General features: G+C 38.4%; 1 protein-coding gene across 2 annotated transcripts in view; it reads left to right on the forward strand.

Moving 5' to 3' along the window:
* Positions 1-17,338, forward strand: part of rxfp1 (relaxin family peptide receptor 1) — a 159,923-nt gene that overhangs the window by 8,971 nt on the left and 133,614 nt on the right. For both annotated transcript variants that reach the window (XM_024262584.2, XM_036213852.1), the window contains exon 2: positions 16,201-16,338. In XM_024262584.2, coding sequence (XP_024118352.1) covers positions 16,201-16,338 — 138 coding nt within the window. The remainder of the gene's footprint in view (positions 1-16,200; positions 16,339-17,338) is intronic.

Below are 17,338 nucleotides of genomic sequence, written 5' to 3' on the forward strand. Positions count from 1 at the left end.
GTCAAAGCTGAGTTGCTGATTGGTCTTCTTTGTCAAACTTCAGGTTTTGAACTCTTGATATGCTGCGGCCCCCAAACTGCACGGAAACATCCAAAACACACTGCTGTTAGACCGATGTACTGTGCTTGATACTCAAAATGCTCTCCGCAGGACCTCTGATGGTGTCTTAACATTGGCTTAACGTTGAAACTGGATACCCCTGACACGCAAATTGGGCTTGGTGTGAACTAGTGCTGCCACAAATGATTATTTTATCAATTATGTTATTGATTTAGTCGACTAACCACTGATTATTTATCCCGATTAGTTGACTAATCGGGTCATGGGCAAAGTAGATGTAAAACACACATCTTAACCATCATTAGCTTTAAACTTAACTAAAAACTAGATATATAGCATTACCTGTGATAATTCTAGTGTGAATGCTGTAAGCTGAATTTGGCCGCTGAAGATGGTAGTGCTGATAGTTGAAATTGATAGCTGATAGCTGATGGCTGAGAACGCTGAAACTGCCAGCCAGTTAAAATATTGGCTAAATGCCAAATTAGCCTAAAAAACTTGAAAAAAGGCTTACATTTGCCAAAACAGCTAGCTTATAGCTGAAATATTAGCTAAACTCCAAAATGGCCTAAAAAAAACTAATAAAAGCCAAAATAGTCCATAAATCTATCAGAATGTCATTATATCTTTCAACTTTACTACACTCTGACTCCATATAAAATAAAGTAATGACTAATCGACCGTTAAATTAGTCGTCAATTATTTTAATAATCGATTAATCATCGATTATTCGACTAATCGTGGCAGCCCTAGTGGTGAACCCAGTCTAACAATGACATACATTTATGGTAACAAGAAAGCAGACAGAAGAAGATCTATTACATAGATGAGTAAAAGTCCCTATGCATTCTAAATTGATGAGGACTTCTAGAAAGGTCAATAGAAAGGAAGGTAGAGGAGTGTGTGCCCTCCACCATAACCCTGCCTAAATAAGTGTAGCCTGCCACTTCAATCCCTCCTCCTACCCCTAAAATAAATCCAAATGGATTCTAAAACATTTCCCAGAGTCCAAGCCCATAGCAGCATAACTGAAGGCATGTCTCAGGGTCAGGAAAGCCATTCTCAAATATAGGCTTTAACAAAGAGGAAAGTTTGAAGAGTAGCACCACAGACTGAGAGGATGTCTGCCTGCTCAAGTGAAGGGAAGAGTTGTTTCCTGAAAAAGGAATCTGACGGCTAAAGACTCCGCCTCCCAGTTTATTATTGGAACTTTCTCGGGAAAGTCAGTAATCCTGCGACAGGGAATGAAGTGCTTGAGGTAAGATAGCTTCTCCTTTTAAGCCTTCTTTGTTAGTGACATGGTTTTTATCCAATAAATAGAAAAAAAATAATATTATCTCCCCCATCTATTTTCATCAGAACTCTGGTGTCAAAAGTTCTTAAGATTAAAGAATTACAGGTGTCTAATGTTAATGTTACAGGGATGTAACTAATGTGTCTGAAATCTCTGAATATTATGAAATAAGACCAAGGCTTGGGAGTCAGCATAAGTAAATGGATTTTACTTGATAAGTATTAAGATGTCACTTAGATAAATAAATTAGACACGAGATTAAAACAATCAATGAGTTCTCTCATAATTTTATGACTTCAACATGACAAAAATGAATAACAAATGGAAAGTTTAGAGGGAAACCTGGGGAAGCCATAAAGACGAATCAGACAAACACCTCACAATCAAAAACGGCACAACATGATTGCATTCTGTGAACGTCATTGGATCATTTGCTGAATTTCTGAGCCAAAGAAAACTTTTATTCAAACAAACTTGTTCAAACAACCTTAATGCACACAAACTAAATTAGTTTGATGAGTTGAAGTCCAGGTAATCCTCTCAACCCGACACTGATTACCTGGATCAGGTGTGCTTCACCACACTCCTCGAGGTCTTGATTTCGACATTCAGCAGGACTGCTTCAATTGGCTCATAAAATAACAAGAGATAGCAGTGTTGTGATATAAATGAGCTGTTAAAGTAGGATCATTCTATTCTCTAATCACAGATGGAAAATTGGGACTATCAGAGGTCTGGAGGTGAGATCTTACCTGTGTGCTCTCTTTCATTAAAATGCAGCAGTCTCAGGGTGAAAAACATCCAACCCTCTTTTTGAAACACAATCAGCGATGCTTGCAGAGTGGAGCATCTTCACTCTGATGCAATCTCTGTGCTGGTAATGCAAACACACTTTGATGTTGTAAATTTTAGAAAACCCAATCATCTGGAGCTCAATAACAGCGATAAAAACTAGCCAGAGATTTCATAGGTTAGCCTAATCCAGGACTTCTGCAACCTGCAGCTCCAGATCCACATCTGGAGCTGAAGATTGCATCTATCTCTCCATGGTGGCTCTTTGGACAAACATAAAATAAGTCATGGAGACTTCTGACCCAGCCATGTCGACCATCAGAGTCAACAGCTCCCTGCTAATGGCTGCATAACCAAAACTACCTAAAGAAAACAAATAAACAAAGCCCACAAACTAAGACTACCAAGATCCAACCCCAAAGTAAAATAACAAAACCCAGGAGTATAAGACTGCTGAGGACAAAGAGGAGAAAATAACTAAGAGTAAGAGAATAAAAGAAACGTGAAATATAATTTTCTTAAAATAAGGATTACTTACTTAGCATTTATTTAATTTAGATAAGTTAAATTTATAAATTGATGGCTATAGTGCACATACATCAGGGGTCTCAGACTCGCGGCCCATCTGCGGTCCGCAGCTACCAAATCAGAGTCCCTGATTGGTCGCAGGTCTGAGCTGCAGCAACTGTGCGTGGAAAGGTTGAACCGTGTTGAAGATTCAGCGCCCGTTCAGTGCGTGCCCGATTTGTGCGTAGAGCTCGAGACCAGACTTAAAAACTTGCATAGCAATGCACGCTTACGCGCGACCCAGATGCGGAGGCCAGGAATTCTGGAGTGCGCGCGTTTGCATTGACCTTTCAGTCAGCGTGCTGCTCTCAACTCAGCAATGAAGGAGGTTCTGTAAATACAGACATTTGAATTAAAAAAGTTTTCTCTAGTCCAGTGTTTCTCAATTGTTTTCTCTTACAACCTCCATACAACATTCTGCTGCAAATATCATTAGTATCAGTTAATTTGCTCAATTTAAACGTATATCTCCTCAAAATATTGTACTTTTATTATCATTAAAGAATAATTTAAAAAATTCGAAATAATCTGTTTTATTAATTGTTCTCTCTTTTTCTTAGAATCCTTCCAAATCTTTCAAAGTAAAATCAAGTCTCTCCTTGTTTCCCTCCACAGTAGTGATGAATTCTGTCTTTTCTCAGAGATTCAGTTCTTTGGTTCACTGTAAACACTGTAAACTGTAAACTTTCTGCTACCAAATAATGTAAACATATTTTTGTTCACGTTCCCCCCAGGGGGGGCGCGCCCCACACTGCTGTACTCAATCAGTAAATATGTGGTTTCTTCAGTCGTGTGTATCTGCTGTATGGTCATGGTTATTATTTATTTATTAATGATTGATTTTTTTAATTAATTAATTAATTAATTAAATTAATTATTTCGTGTTAAAAATAAAGATATTTAAGAACACTGGAATGTTTTATCAGCGATTTTCTTGTGAAAATCTTGATGTGGCCCAGCCTCACCCACACTCTGCCTCCAGCGGCCCCCAGATAAATTGAGTTTGAGACCCCTGACATAGATGATAAACTTTGTAGGTTTTTACATCCTGTTGACCTGAAGACGTCTTGTTTGTTCAACCTCCAGAATGAACAGATTTTATATGCAAAGAAAAACTTTGGTAAAAAGTTTGATCTTTTATGATTTAAAAGCTCATATAGTCTTATGTTGCCCGTTGGTGACTATATGTAAAAAAAATGAAAATCACATTTTGAGAGATGGTAGGTTCTTTTCATATTTTTGCTTTTTGTTTGTGATTAAAAATATAATAATTCATATATAATTCATATTTATTATTAAAAAAGGAAGATCATGAATACAAATCCACATTTTTAAAGGCTAAAGTAAGACTATGCGTCTCCTTCTAGGTTGTAATCAGTAGAAAACGAGCCCAAATGGCTCTTTTACTGTTAAAGGTTGCTGTCCCCTGTCCTATGGTGTAGGATGTCTTTTGTTTTGAAAGGAATTCAATCTTTTGACAAATCTCTGTCAAAAGTTACAAACTATTTCATTTTTTAAAGCTATTTTCTCTCCATGTTAATGTTTTATTTTGTAAAAACGCAATTATTTATTTAGATGTATCATGTCAGTAGCAAAAACTTAAATATAAATCAGTCTCTTATTTTCCTAAACACTTTGTGACTCTTCCTGGGTTTTGGTTGGCGAGAAATTGACCCAAATGGCTCTTTAAGTGTTGAAGGTTGCAGACTGCTGACCTAATCTATGCCTATAATAACTTCAATGTGAATAAGCCGCTGTTTGGGTTGTTGTTTTTTCATTTACTTTAATTAGTCTGAAATGTGTTGGTCTAATTATACTGGGGTCAGGCCACAATGTAAATAAGACATGTTTATTTATCATCTTTGACGTATTGTATCCTATCAGAACAAGAAAAAAAGTGTTGTTCGTACATCAATCTTCCAGATTCACCAGTACTTCTCAGTGTATCTTTCAGCTGCAAGCGTAATGTTTAATTAGACACCATCATGGTTTAGGTGCTACAGATCTCTCAGATTCCATCTTAAGTGAGATTACAGGGTTTTCCTAGAAACCAAGCCCTGAATGATGTTTCAATGTGTTTGTGGCATATTGAGGTGTAATGATGGATGACAGTTTCCTTTTCTATATCTCCTTCACTGACGATTATCAAAGGACATTTCTTCCAGGGCTTTGTGGTACCTGATTGAAACCTTGTTGACCTTCACTCTGCACGTTTCCAGTTACCTAGTACCCACAGGGTGAATAGTTTTATCATTTGTTTGGATTTAACCTTCATTGGAAGGGGTGAAGCTATTGCTTTGTGAACTAAACAAGTCCTGGATAGATTCAGGATACAAAACAGAGGCTCCCAGTCAACTGACAAAATAACTGCTGTGAATGCAGTTGGACATTTGGTGGACCAAGCAGAATGTTTTTTTTTTCTTACATCTTTTTCCAGTTATGTCTTTGGTTTCTACCTGTCAGCTCTGCTTGTAAAAGCAAACAAAAGAAAGCTACAGATGTTTCACCAACACTTTTGAAGCTAACTTTGACTTGTTGGAATCATCCCTCTGTTTGATCACCTGCTAATTGAGGGACATGCTAAATGGTCATGAACAAATCTGGAGCACGTTCTGATTGGTCCTGCTGAGTCTGTACTGTTAGACATGAGCAGCTGGTGTGGTGTTACAGTGAAGTCTGCCTCTCAGTGATGGAGAACACAGTCACTTGATTTGTTTTCTCATGCTGAGAAAATGCTTCCTGGCAGCAAAAGGTTATAATAAACCGGACATCCTCCATCGGAGACAAAACAGAGATGAACTTTACAGACGGATGAGTTTTAGACAAAAATAACTCACAATGTTCACTGTTCTGCATGGTGTGTTCAGACACTCAGACTGTCTTCATTGTTGCTTGAAAGCTTCATATTAGACTAAACAAAGTGAAAGTATTCTGCAGGTGATTCTGCTTGAAATAATGACAATGTCTTTTTTTTCTTTAAATGTTTTGTGTAAATCACTTTGAATTGTCTCTGTGCATGAAATGTTCTATACAAATAAACTTGTCTTGCCTAGCTTTACCTTTATGTCATTTAGCAAAGCATAAGAACAATACTGTTGGAAAGAAAGCCAGTTTTAGCTCAGTGAAAAATTACATCACTGCTTAACCATGAAGCTATAATGGTGAAAAACAAGCTATCTGATACAATAAGCCAAAGACAGAAGAAAGTAACATTCTTATTTCATTAAACATTAAACACAGGAAATTATGAAAAGAAAAAGATCAGTTATTGAATATTCTTCCTTTTTTCTAAAGTTAAAGACCTGTCTAAAGTAAAAAACACTTGTTTGAGCTGGAATTTATTGAAGACAGGGCACAATTGGAAGAAATACAGTATTCTGCATCTAAAATGAAAGTTTATTGCTGATCACCACTAGCTCAGTGGAGAATTTGGGTGTTGTGTCAGACTCGGGGTGGCACTGCAGAGCAGACTCTTCCTGAAAATGCAGGCTCACTCTGTGACATCAGCTCGTTTTCGTGGGTATGGGAGGGGCTGCTATTGAGAGCGCAGAATTTTAGAGGATTACGCCGGGTTCACACTGGACGCGGACGCCCATATTAACCTATGGTGTGGTTTACACCGGGCGCGGTCCTCCACGGAGGGCTCTCAGCGTGCAGCGGATCATTTCGGCGTCAGTTCCATTTTGTGCGCGAGCCGAGAGTGATCCACGTCAACTCTGGCAGGAAGTCACATTAAGATACATGAGAAAATCCGGTTTTATTTTCAAAATATAACCAATGTTTCACAATAAAACACAGTTATTGTGAAATGTGATCATGTCTTTGTATCTAAACAGACCGTAGAGATGAAAATAAACATACAATCACAACACGCACGTACACATGTGAGCACAGACACACACAAAACAGACATACACGCACACAGATCAACTTAGTGGGCTGACTCCAGTGCGGGCGCGGGGCTACTGGGTTTTGGGTGTAAATAAAACAACAGAGAGGCACTTCCTCTTAGCAGAAACACGTGGTAATATCTTTAGTTGATTAACTTATTAACCATGATGGCAAAAGCAAAAAAAGCTCCTGCAGAAGCGCCTGTCGACCGTTGCGGAAAAATGCGGGTCTGATGTGAACCACACGGTGGAGCAGACGCCGCGGGCACTCCACTCCACTCCACTCCACTCCACTCCACTCCACTCCACTCCGCAGCACTTCACTGCGCTTCCCCGTCCAGTGTGAGCCCGGCGTTACTCAGAAATGCGTGAACAGATCCAAATACCGCTTTGGGGTCGTTTATAGTGAGGAATGAACAGTATAATACACTTAAAAGCTCAACAAGTATATTTTTGTGGCATGGCCCGATTAAAATAAAAGTAGGCCTGGGAATCTATTAAAAAAAGGAAAAAGTAACTTATTGCAAACCTGAGAAAAATTTATCACAATTAATCATTTTTTTAGTTACAGTATTTGCCAACCACTTATTATCTGCGAATAATCACAAAATGAAATCACACACATTTAGAACATTTCTTTTTAATTAAGCCTGTCAACCGATTAAAACATATATTAGATTAATCACGCTGCTGTTGAGATTAAACACTATTAATCACAATATTTTACGGGTTAAATTTGATGACAGTATGCAGCTTTTGAACGAAAACAGACCAGTGAGAAAGTTTTCCTTCTCTTTCATCGTCTGAAATGTTTAAATTTATCAAGTGTTAACCTACAAGTGTAAATGGTGAGTCCAAAGCACACCAACGGTAAGATAAGCAGAACTGGAAAGACTTCTATGTCTGCAGTATTACTCCAAAAAAATAGAGACGTTGATATAAACAAACTTGCACACCTAAAATAAAAAGTACAGTCACTTCAGTATCACTGCGCAGGCTGCTTTAAAACAACATTTTCTTCATTGTCTGGACAAAAACAAGCAACAAGAGGTGAATCTTCTCTCTGAACTGATGCTTTAATTAACCTATCATAATGATTACAATATATTCTGTTTTCTTTTGCCGCTGCAGTTTAGGTGCAGCAATGCCTTCTTACCCCAAGGACGTGCCGGGCTATGGATCAAATAGTCCACTTTTCTTGAAAAAGCAATCTAAAAAAATATACCAAGATTAAAGTACTGGAAACCGATTGAATATTTATTTCTTTTGTAAATAACAGTGGTATAAGTGGGAAGAAACTTGACGACGTGTTTGAATGCACGCTGTGGAGGACTGGACCACCGAGGCAAAGCGGAAGATTGCTTTTTGGGGGATGTGATTAATTTATGTTTATAAATATTAACGCGTTAATTAAATGTAATTTATCGTGTGTGCTAACACATTGACGTTCACAGCCCTAAATAAAAATGTATTTGTCTTCTCCCTCCTTGTTTTCACACAGAATAACTATCGATAAGAATACTGATAAGAATACTGGATCAATAAACAGCCTAACAATACCCATCGTTTAATATAAGTATTGTAAATGTAGGTGTCCTGGTTCGATGTTGCAGAGGCTTAAGGAGACTTTGTTCTGCTGTCTTTCTATTTCAGGTTCAGCAAGTTTAAATTTTCTTAATTTGTCACTAGAAAAACATGGATTTGGTATTGAAAGACAGTTTGTTCTTGCTTGTGAACTCTGACATCATCAGTGGGCGTGTCAGGTTATGCGTTGGCATCCCACCAGACACCACAAAGATCCAGAGCATCACTCATTGACTCTTTTTAAGCTCCGATATTTAAGGTTCAGCCAATGTGGAGGGAGGTCTCTTTCTTCTCCCTTGTAGCTGCTGAATAAATTTATGACAGAGTGTGTGTGTGTAAATAAATTATGAATGCATAAAACATACACCATATATTTCATTTTGATTAATAAAGCATTTTTAGAGACAGATGAAGAACAGAACTACAAATAAAAGGCTTCAAGCGGAAAATTAAACCAAAGCTTTGATAAAAGCTGCTAATTGTAAACTTGTAAACTATTACTATAAAATAATAAGAGAATTGTTTTTAATTATTGTAGTGTTTTGTGAATCTAAATGTAACAAATGTATCATTATGAGCGTTTGTATATATTGAATTGTGTACGGGTGACCTGCTGAGAGCTTAATGATTAGAGTGTGAATAAAACACACCCTGCTAAACAGAATGGTAATTGTAATTCAGACATGTTTACTTGATTCTAAAAGCAATTTTCATCTTTAATTCATAGTTGTTTTGTTACTGAAAAGTTCCTCTTTCAGCAATGACTCCTCTCATATCACTTGTACTTAAGAAAATGCTTGCATATTCAGTAAAAGGCTGTGCCCAAGTGACTGATAAATAATGTTTTTGTAGGACAGTGTGACTTTGTTACATATATTGTAAACAACAGGAATGATAAACAAGTATATTTAGTGTAAACTTCACATTCTGTGCTCTGACACAGATGACAATGATTATCTGTTGATCATGTGTAATCATCATTCATTTAAAGTAGACTAATTGTTTCCATTTTTCTAGAACTTATATAAAGTTAAACCTAAGAAAAGAAAATAGTTTGTATGTAACTGTGAATTCTATTGGACTGAATAATTTGAGCTTCATTGCTTCACTTAGTACAAACTAAAAGAATATTTACAGTAATTTTCAACAAGGCACTGAATAATTTCTTGAGATGTTTTTTAGGGTTCCCTGATTTAAATACACAAGCTGCAGAACAGAATCAGTTTGCACAAACTACTGTTAATTGTTTTTATTTTTGCAGAAACTTTCAGTTCAGCAATTATCTTTATATTTCTAACAATAAATGAATTTGTTGTAAACAGTTTCCTTGTTCTAGCCCGGTTCCTGATGACTTTCAGAGGTGCCACCAGGCTCATGAATGCCATGAAAACCCAGACAGACAGAAGCAGCAGCTGAACTGCTCCTGCAGAGATGGTCTGTTATGGTAAAAGGAAAAAATAAATTAGGTCCTTGAGTTATTGTTCAAACCACATATTGCCATGAAAACACAGTTAATGTCATAGATACAGATGGACACACTTGTATGTTCTGAAAGAACAACAGCGCTCTCTAGGAAGATGGAGGTTGGACATCTTTCCTGAAACTGCTGCCCTGGCGAAGCTGAATCTTGGGCAATAATAATTGAAGATTGTTTAAGTTAACAATAAACCATTAGCTAAAAAAAGGACAGGAACACATTGAAATACATTTTTTAAAGTCCTAAATGCATGAAAATAACAGAGTTCTGGCATTAAATGGAATTGTGTTTATCATGTTTGTGTTTGAATCAAAATGAGTCAAACCCAGCAAGTCGACTGAACTGAGGCATGTTCGCTTTCAGTGTAATTCTGTAATTTTGCATCTGTAATATATAATTTTAAACTGCAATGCACAGACGCATTCAGAGCCATGAAATATGTGCAGCTGTCTGACTCCATCGTAAAGAGGAAAGAAGACACATTCTGCTATTGCTCCACATACTGTTTATCCAGGAAGGAAGGAAAACTTTAAGAAAACCTAAACGTGGTGTTAACATTCAGAAAATAGGTGTTTGATGGCAACATCAAGCTGTAAATCTGTGTTTGTAAGTTTGGTTTATTTACAGTTACCATCAAAGCTTTGCTGGTTAGATCAAAAATAGAAACTTCAATGGTCACATTTCTCGTGTGTGGGAGTGACCATGATGTCTTTTTTAAATCTTTTAATAACCTCTCAAAAGTCATGTAAGTGGTCTAAAGTCATGGAACAGCCCGACTGTTTTAGAGCTGGTGAACTTCAGCTCTGGGGTTTGGAGAAGCTCCAGCCATGTTTAGCAAGGATCGTTAACCTCACAATCAGTTATTTCAAAAGACCTATAATTTCAGGATGTTGTGAACTGTATTTTCTAAAATGCTGTCTTGTGATTCCCTGTTGTAGAAAAAAAACCATTTAGGATTGAGTCACAAAGGCTTGTTTGAAACGTATTGATTAACCAAGAAGCTTTTTCTGCTTCTGTCTGTCATCCTTTCTGTTGGAACACAGAGCCAGCTGATTTGTCAAGGGTGGAATGCACACATTACAGCAAAAGCTGCAATATCAATCATGAAAAGATCTGTTATTTTAGATCTGTTTACTTCTGTTCAGAGTTGTATCAGCAGATTTGACTTTGGGTAAAAGTGACAGCTTAGTGAGCATCATAGCAGTTTAGTGAATGTAAGTTTTGCTCTTAATAAAGCGGAAACTCTTTTTGATTTAAAAGCCTTCCTGATTAACCAACGGGCTGAAATGTGGGAAGGCCTTCGTCTTTATTAAACTTTGAGTCATGACTTATCATACTGTGCTATTATGCAACACCCTCAGACCACTTTCATTTTCCTGTATTGTCTTGAGAGACATGAGTGAAAAACACTTCAGATGATGAATAAAGCTCGTAGGAAACATGTCTGCGTAGGTTCTCGGTCATCCAGGTCATGATGAATTCAAATAGTTCATTTAGAAAAACTTCAGCAGGACACAACTTTTTGGCTTGAAGACGTTTCACCTCTCGTCTGAGCAGCTTCATCAGTTCTGTTCAACTGGTGCTGAGTTGAGTTAAATGTACTAGTTTCAGTCCTTTAATGACCAACGGTGCCCCTTAACAACCAAGTCTTTGTCCTCATTGTCGTTGAGTTACATCACCTGTCCTAGGTTTTGCTTAAGGATAATAATGCCTTCTGATATGCTGATTATGCTGATTTCAAAACAGGATTGTATGAAGAGAAATAAGTTAATTTATGCGTGCATAATTCTTGATTTGTGCCTAATTTTGGATTTGTGCTTTCATACTCTTGTTTTGTAAAACATTTTGTGCATAAGCACAAAAATTACAAGATTTAAAAAAAACACAAAGTACAATTTACACATGAACAAATTCAAATTACAACACCTTGCAACTAATTACACACACAAATATTTAATGATTATGCGCAAATCACTTGTTTCACACACATAAAACCTCAGTAATGTACAAACCTGTGGTGAGACTTATTTCACGCCTCAGAGATTCATCCATGAGTGATGCGTTCAAGTACCATATTTTCACGACCATAAGGCGCGTATAAACGTTTTAAATTTTCTTCAAAATGTGCGGCACGTCCTGTAGTGCAGTGCGCCTACTGTGTTGTTGTTTTTGATTTTTTTTTGGAAGGCAGATTACATGAAGTGTGGGCTTTATTGTTGTTTTATAGCTGAAGTGAGCGCTACGCACACAGAACGCGAGGGAGCGTGTGTCCGTGCTACCTTGCTTCTCCAAAGCAGGAAATGTGGGGAAAAAAATCCCATTCGTTCAAATTACAATTTATTTAGATTTATTTTACATTTTATGTCAGATAATTTTTTTTTTTATTGATTATTTATTTATTTTATTTATTTATTATCTGCTGTTTCTGTGACTGAGATAAAGACTGTCCCGCATTAACCTGAGAGGAGGAAAAGTAGGGGACGTTTTTTTTATTATTATTGTCTCGACAAACACAACAAAACATCACAGATCAGGAGAGCCAAGCAGGTTACCTGCCCTCCCCGCCCCCTGCAGCACCTGTCTCTCTCCCGGCGTGTGGAGCGAGCAGACGCCGCTGACGGGAGGATGTCTGTCTGCAGACAGAACCGCCGCGCTGCAACAGGACAAAGACAGTCGTAATGGATTCGTATTTATTTATTTCAGATCGGGTCACTGAAAACAGCCCGTCCCAAAAGCCTAGTTCCTGATTGGCTAATGCTATGCAGCACCTGTCAGGAAAAGTAAAGGGATTGGCTAAAACTTCACAGTACTGAAGAAAGTAGAAATGATTGACATGTCCAAAGACCAATGACCTTTAATGAACTGCTGCACTGTTTGCAGCAGCTGCTTTCGGTTTTGGTAGAGCTGCATGAATCATTCGTGTTTCTGGGTGGAATCAAACTTCGGTGACCAGCCCTAGTTTTACCATTCCTGCGCCCTATGGTCAAGAGCGCCATATGTCTTTGTTAAATACAGAAAAAGTACCAGTAAGTGAAACTGCGCCCTATAACCCAGTGCGGCCTATGGTCGTGAAAATACGGTACTACTAGAATGCTGGGTCATCAGAGTTTTCTTTTCAGCTGCTTTTAACTTAGATTGTGAATAATATCCGGTAAAACTTGACATTTCCCCACTTTCTTAAACAGATCTTCTTCTTTTCCTTTCGGCTTTTCCCTATAGGGGTCGCCATAACGAATCAGTTTCCTTTTCAGTTTCTACTTTCGTATACAGATATGCTCAATATTTAATATAAAAAAGTCTAAATGGGCTTTTTAAGAACATTTATTGCTTAAAAAAAAAAAAAAGTTTCCCAGAACTGATTGGCTCCTCTCTTCAGCCCCGCCCCTGACAGTGCCTCCGATACGGGGCTCTGTCCCAAGAGCTGCCCGCAGTCACGGGGATAGCAGACGGAGACGGACCCTTCTAAAACGCAGATCGTTGCCGGCCAGTGGGCTGATCAAGCCTCTTCGCCTTGTGGGTGTTTAGAAGGACCTCGCGATCCAAGTTTAAAACCAGGTCTGACCAGAGCCCAATGATTGTTGGCAGTACCAACTCGATTTGATCTGCGGGTCCAGCACCGCCTGCTATCCCCCTTAAATCAGGGTGATACTCATTTCTCTCCTTAGGATCGTATATGGCTGAGAGGTTGTGTCTGAATCCTATTTTGACAAAGATGGCTTCCTCGACTCCTCTCTCAAGCCAGCGATGTTCCCTGGAGACGATCTGGACCTCCCCATGTCCCTTGTCTTCTAAATGGCGGTGGACAGCTGACTCTGGTCCACCAGGAATGGACCTTTTGTGCTGGCTCATCCGACTGTGCAGTGGTTGCTTAGTTTCCTGGATGTAGAGGTCATGACATTCCTGAGTACATTTAACAGCATGAACCACGCTGCTCTGTTTGTGCCTGGGTGTTTGTACAACCTGGTGTATGTGTTGTGTGCAGTTGAATTTATTCTACATAAACTTTTTGAACTCAGTGATCTCAAATCATGTAATGAGGAAATCCTAAAGTTTACTCTTATAATTTCACCTCCAAACCAAACAGTAACATGTCTGAGTCCATGTATACTTCTTTAAATAGTTCTTTATAAACCAAGTTCCATATGGCAAGCCTTTAGACAAAACTAATCACTCGTGTTGTACTTACAAACCCTGGAAGGTTTCTTTGTATGAAGGCTATTGGACTATAATGACAAAAGAGAATCCAAACACAACTGCTTTCAAACTGACACAAACTTGAGTGTTGAGCTTGCAAACACACTTTCCCCTTCTTCTATAGCAGTGTTTCTCAATTATTTTCTCTCACGAACTTATTCTTTCTTCCTCCACAGTAGTGATGAATTCTTTCTTTTCTCAGAGTTTCAGTTCTTTGGTTCACTGTAAACTATTTCTGCTACCAAATGGATTTTTAGGTTGTTTTTGCTTTATTTAATTTATTATCAACACTATGTAGGATTATGCACAAAATCCATAACCAATTTAAACATGTTTTTATTTACATAATGTGTATATTACTTATATGCTGTTATTTATCCCTTCCAGATAAAATGTACAAAATTAATGAAAAAGGACTAGTTATTAACTATTCCATTTTTAACTCTTTATATTTTAGGCTTTTTTTCCTCTGCAACCACAATCCAAAATACAAATTAAATTTTGCAAAACCAATAAATACAGACTTTTATTCACAATAATGTTAAGAAAGACAAAAGAGTCTCAGCTTTGAGGATGAAATCTGGTTTCTTGTCAGTAATGATCTGCTCCTTTTTAGGGAAGATTCCACAGGTTGGTAGTGGAGTTCTAGAGAATGATTTCTTGCAGATTCTCTTCCTTCATACTATCAATAAAAGTCAAAAGGTTCCAGTTTTTCCTTCTTTACCAGTGATCTCATCTTCTTTACGTTTTGTGTTGAAGTTGTCTCTCTGTCTCTGTCCCTTCTTTGCTCTTGCGCTGCTGAACACCGCGCCCTCCAAGGGCTTCGCGCCCCACCATTTGAGAAACACTGTTCTACAAGAAGAGCCAACTATCAAATTCCATTTAAATTCATCATCTAAAAAGCTTTGATGGGTCTGGACTGAGCAGGGTTTTTTTAACACAGAATGGACGTACAGAGGTAGAGTGGTTGACCTCTGATTGGATGATCACATGTTCAGTTCCCACCTGGCCTGCTCATATGTCGAAGTGTCCTTCTGCAAGACACGGAACACCACATCGCTCCTGGTGGTCATGGGTTGGAGCCAGAGCTGAGCTGCCATCAGTGTTTGAATGAGTTCGGAGTACTGTAACCATAAAGTGCTTTGGGCCTTCAAGCAAAGTAGAAAAGCATTTACCATTAACCAAAGTGAGAAACTGTGCGGCCCACTGAGCCTTAAAGCAGTCCTGGAAAACCAAATTACTCCCTTGCACATCTACAGTTTGAGGACTTCATTTCTCCCTTCCCTTACATTTATCCCTCCAAACGGAGAGTTATGGAAAAATAGTCTCAGATTTTGAACGTCACTTTCGCTTGATAATGTCACCAATAGTCGCCGGTCAGCTAGCGTTAGCGTGGAGCTTCCAGGGCTCGAATATACATAACAACATTGGTTTTACAACTTGAAAAAGTTAATTCTAAAACAAAGTCCAACGTGACACGGAACCCCCTCACGGGGGAGGGGTCTGCATCACTCCGCTTGGAGGGCAGGATCTAAAAAAATATGTTTCAGACAACACTTGCACCTGACAAGCCCCTTCAAACGGACGGGTACGGAAGAATTTGGATTGGGCCTTCAGTTTGGAGCAAACCATCAAATCCAGTGTGGGTCAGTTTGCAAGGACACAACAGAGAAAAACATAGTTTCTCACATCCCTGATGTTCCTCCGAGTCCAGAGGAGTTCAGTCTTTTCTCCCTGCAGATCTCCTTTGAAGAAGCCCTGCTAGAGAAATCTCTTACAAAATGCTGATGTTGTTCTTCTGTTAAATCAGTAGAACTTTGAAACTATTTAGACATGAGTTCAAATGTGTGGGTGTCGTTATGAACCATACAGCTTCTACTAGTTTAGTCAGCTGATGTCAATACACGTCTATAAAGATGATTTGTTGAATGTATGTAAAAACCAAGAGATCAAAAGTATTTTCAAACTGAAAAAGATTCTTCCATCTCATTCACATGATACTGTAGTTCTGTCACTTTCTCTCATAAACTGTCTTTACTTGGTTTGGAAATGGAAATATCTGCTGTGGTTTTGACTTTAATTAAAGAAAAAAAAAAAGAGTTTTTGTGAGTTAGCATAGATCTGGACAAGAAAAAGTCTAAATCCACTCATTGCACATGGGACTTGAGGTTTTTTGTGTGTGTAGTTTTCAGAAAAGAAATCTTTGGAATGTCATTAGAAATATCAAACAAAGAAGGATGTACTTGTTCCGTATTAATAAAAGCCTCATTTTATAAAATCCTGTGACTTTTTGGCAACAAAATGTGCACCAACCCTGTTCTTCCCTTTCTTCCCCTCTGTAGCGCTCAGTGCCGCGGAGGAGAAGGCAGTTTGTCCACTCGGATATTTCCCATGTGGCAACCTCACCGTCTGTCTCCCTCAGCTGCTGCACTGCAACGGCATCGATGACTGTGGGAATCAAGCCGATGAGGAGAACTGTGGTGGGTTTCTTTATACATTACTTTGTTGATTTAAAATATGTATATGTAATGGACTTAAAATAGACTGAGCAACAATCGATATATTGTTTAAATTTGAAACCAAATCTTTGTCACGTATGAAATATGTCCTCTTAAGACCCACTTTTATCCTCACAGTACTGCATTAGAGATAGAGATGTGGCTGGTTCATACACAGCAGGAAGGTATCATTGTCTTTGACTAACAAAGCCATAAATAAAGTCATCTATAAAAACAGAATTAGTTTGATTTAAGGCTCATGCTGTGTTATGGCTCTCTAGTCTTTAACTTCCATGCCTTTGAACCGACACACATTGCAATTTGACACAAATCAATTCATTGTAAGCCTCTTCTGAAAAGTTACAGTATGTTAAAGGTTTAGTGTTTATGCATCACTGGTGATGCCTCAGGTGTTTAAAGGGTTAAAACGTGTCATTACAAGGCCATGTCGTTAATGAGACGGATATTCCTGACACATCTCATGTGTGATGAAAACTGATGTTTGGGAGGAACAACAAACCGCAGTAGTTTGTGTCATCCAGTATGAGGTTGGCCCCTGCTAACCTTTACGTGTTCATTGATGAGGAAGAAAGTGATCAAAACACTCAACTGGAATTTAGTCAATTTAATAAAAGTTGGATCAAGTTTGTACAGAGATCCAGGTCTCGGGACATGCGAAGACCAAGAGTTATAAAATAAGGTTCACCTATATATGTTGAAGGTGGGCTTCATTTGTCTCCAGGCCAATGTTTTGTCAGGAAAGAGGGAAGCCCCTAAGACCTTAACACCCTGTATGGTCATCTTCACCAAATCTAAAGCTTGAGTGGTCAGTGCCTCTGGCCCTGCTCCTGCCAACAAGGTAATTTACAGCTTTGTCTGTCAGTGGAAAAGTACTGATTAGGTGTCTTGGCGCACCCATCTATCTGGCTTCAATTGGTCTGCAGCTCCATGTGGGTTGATATAACAGTGTGTTAATTACAAA

The sequence above is a fragment of the Oryzias melastigma genome, linkage group LG10 (genome assembly GCF_002922805.2).
Source record: "Oryzias melastigma strain HK-1 linkage group LG10, ASM292280v2, whole genome shotgun sequence".
Lineage (NCBI taxonomy): Eukaryota > Metazoa > Chordata > Actinopteri > Beloniformes > Adrianichthyidae > Oryzias > Oryzias melastigma.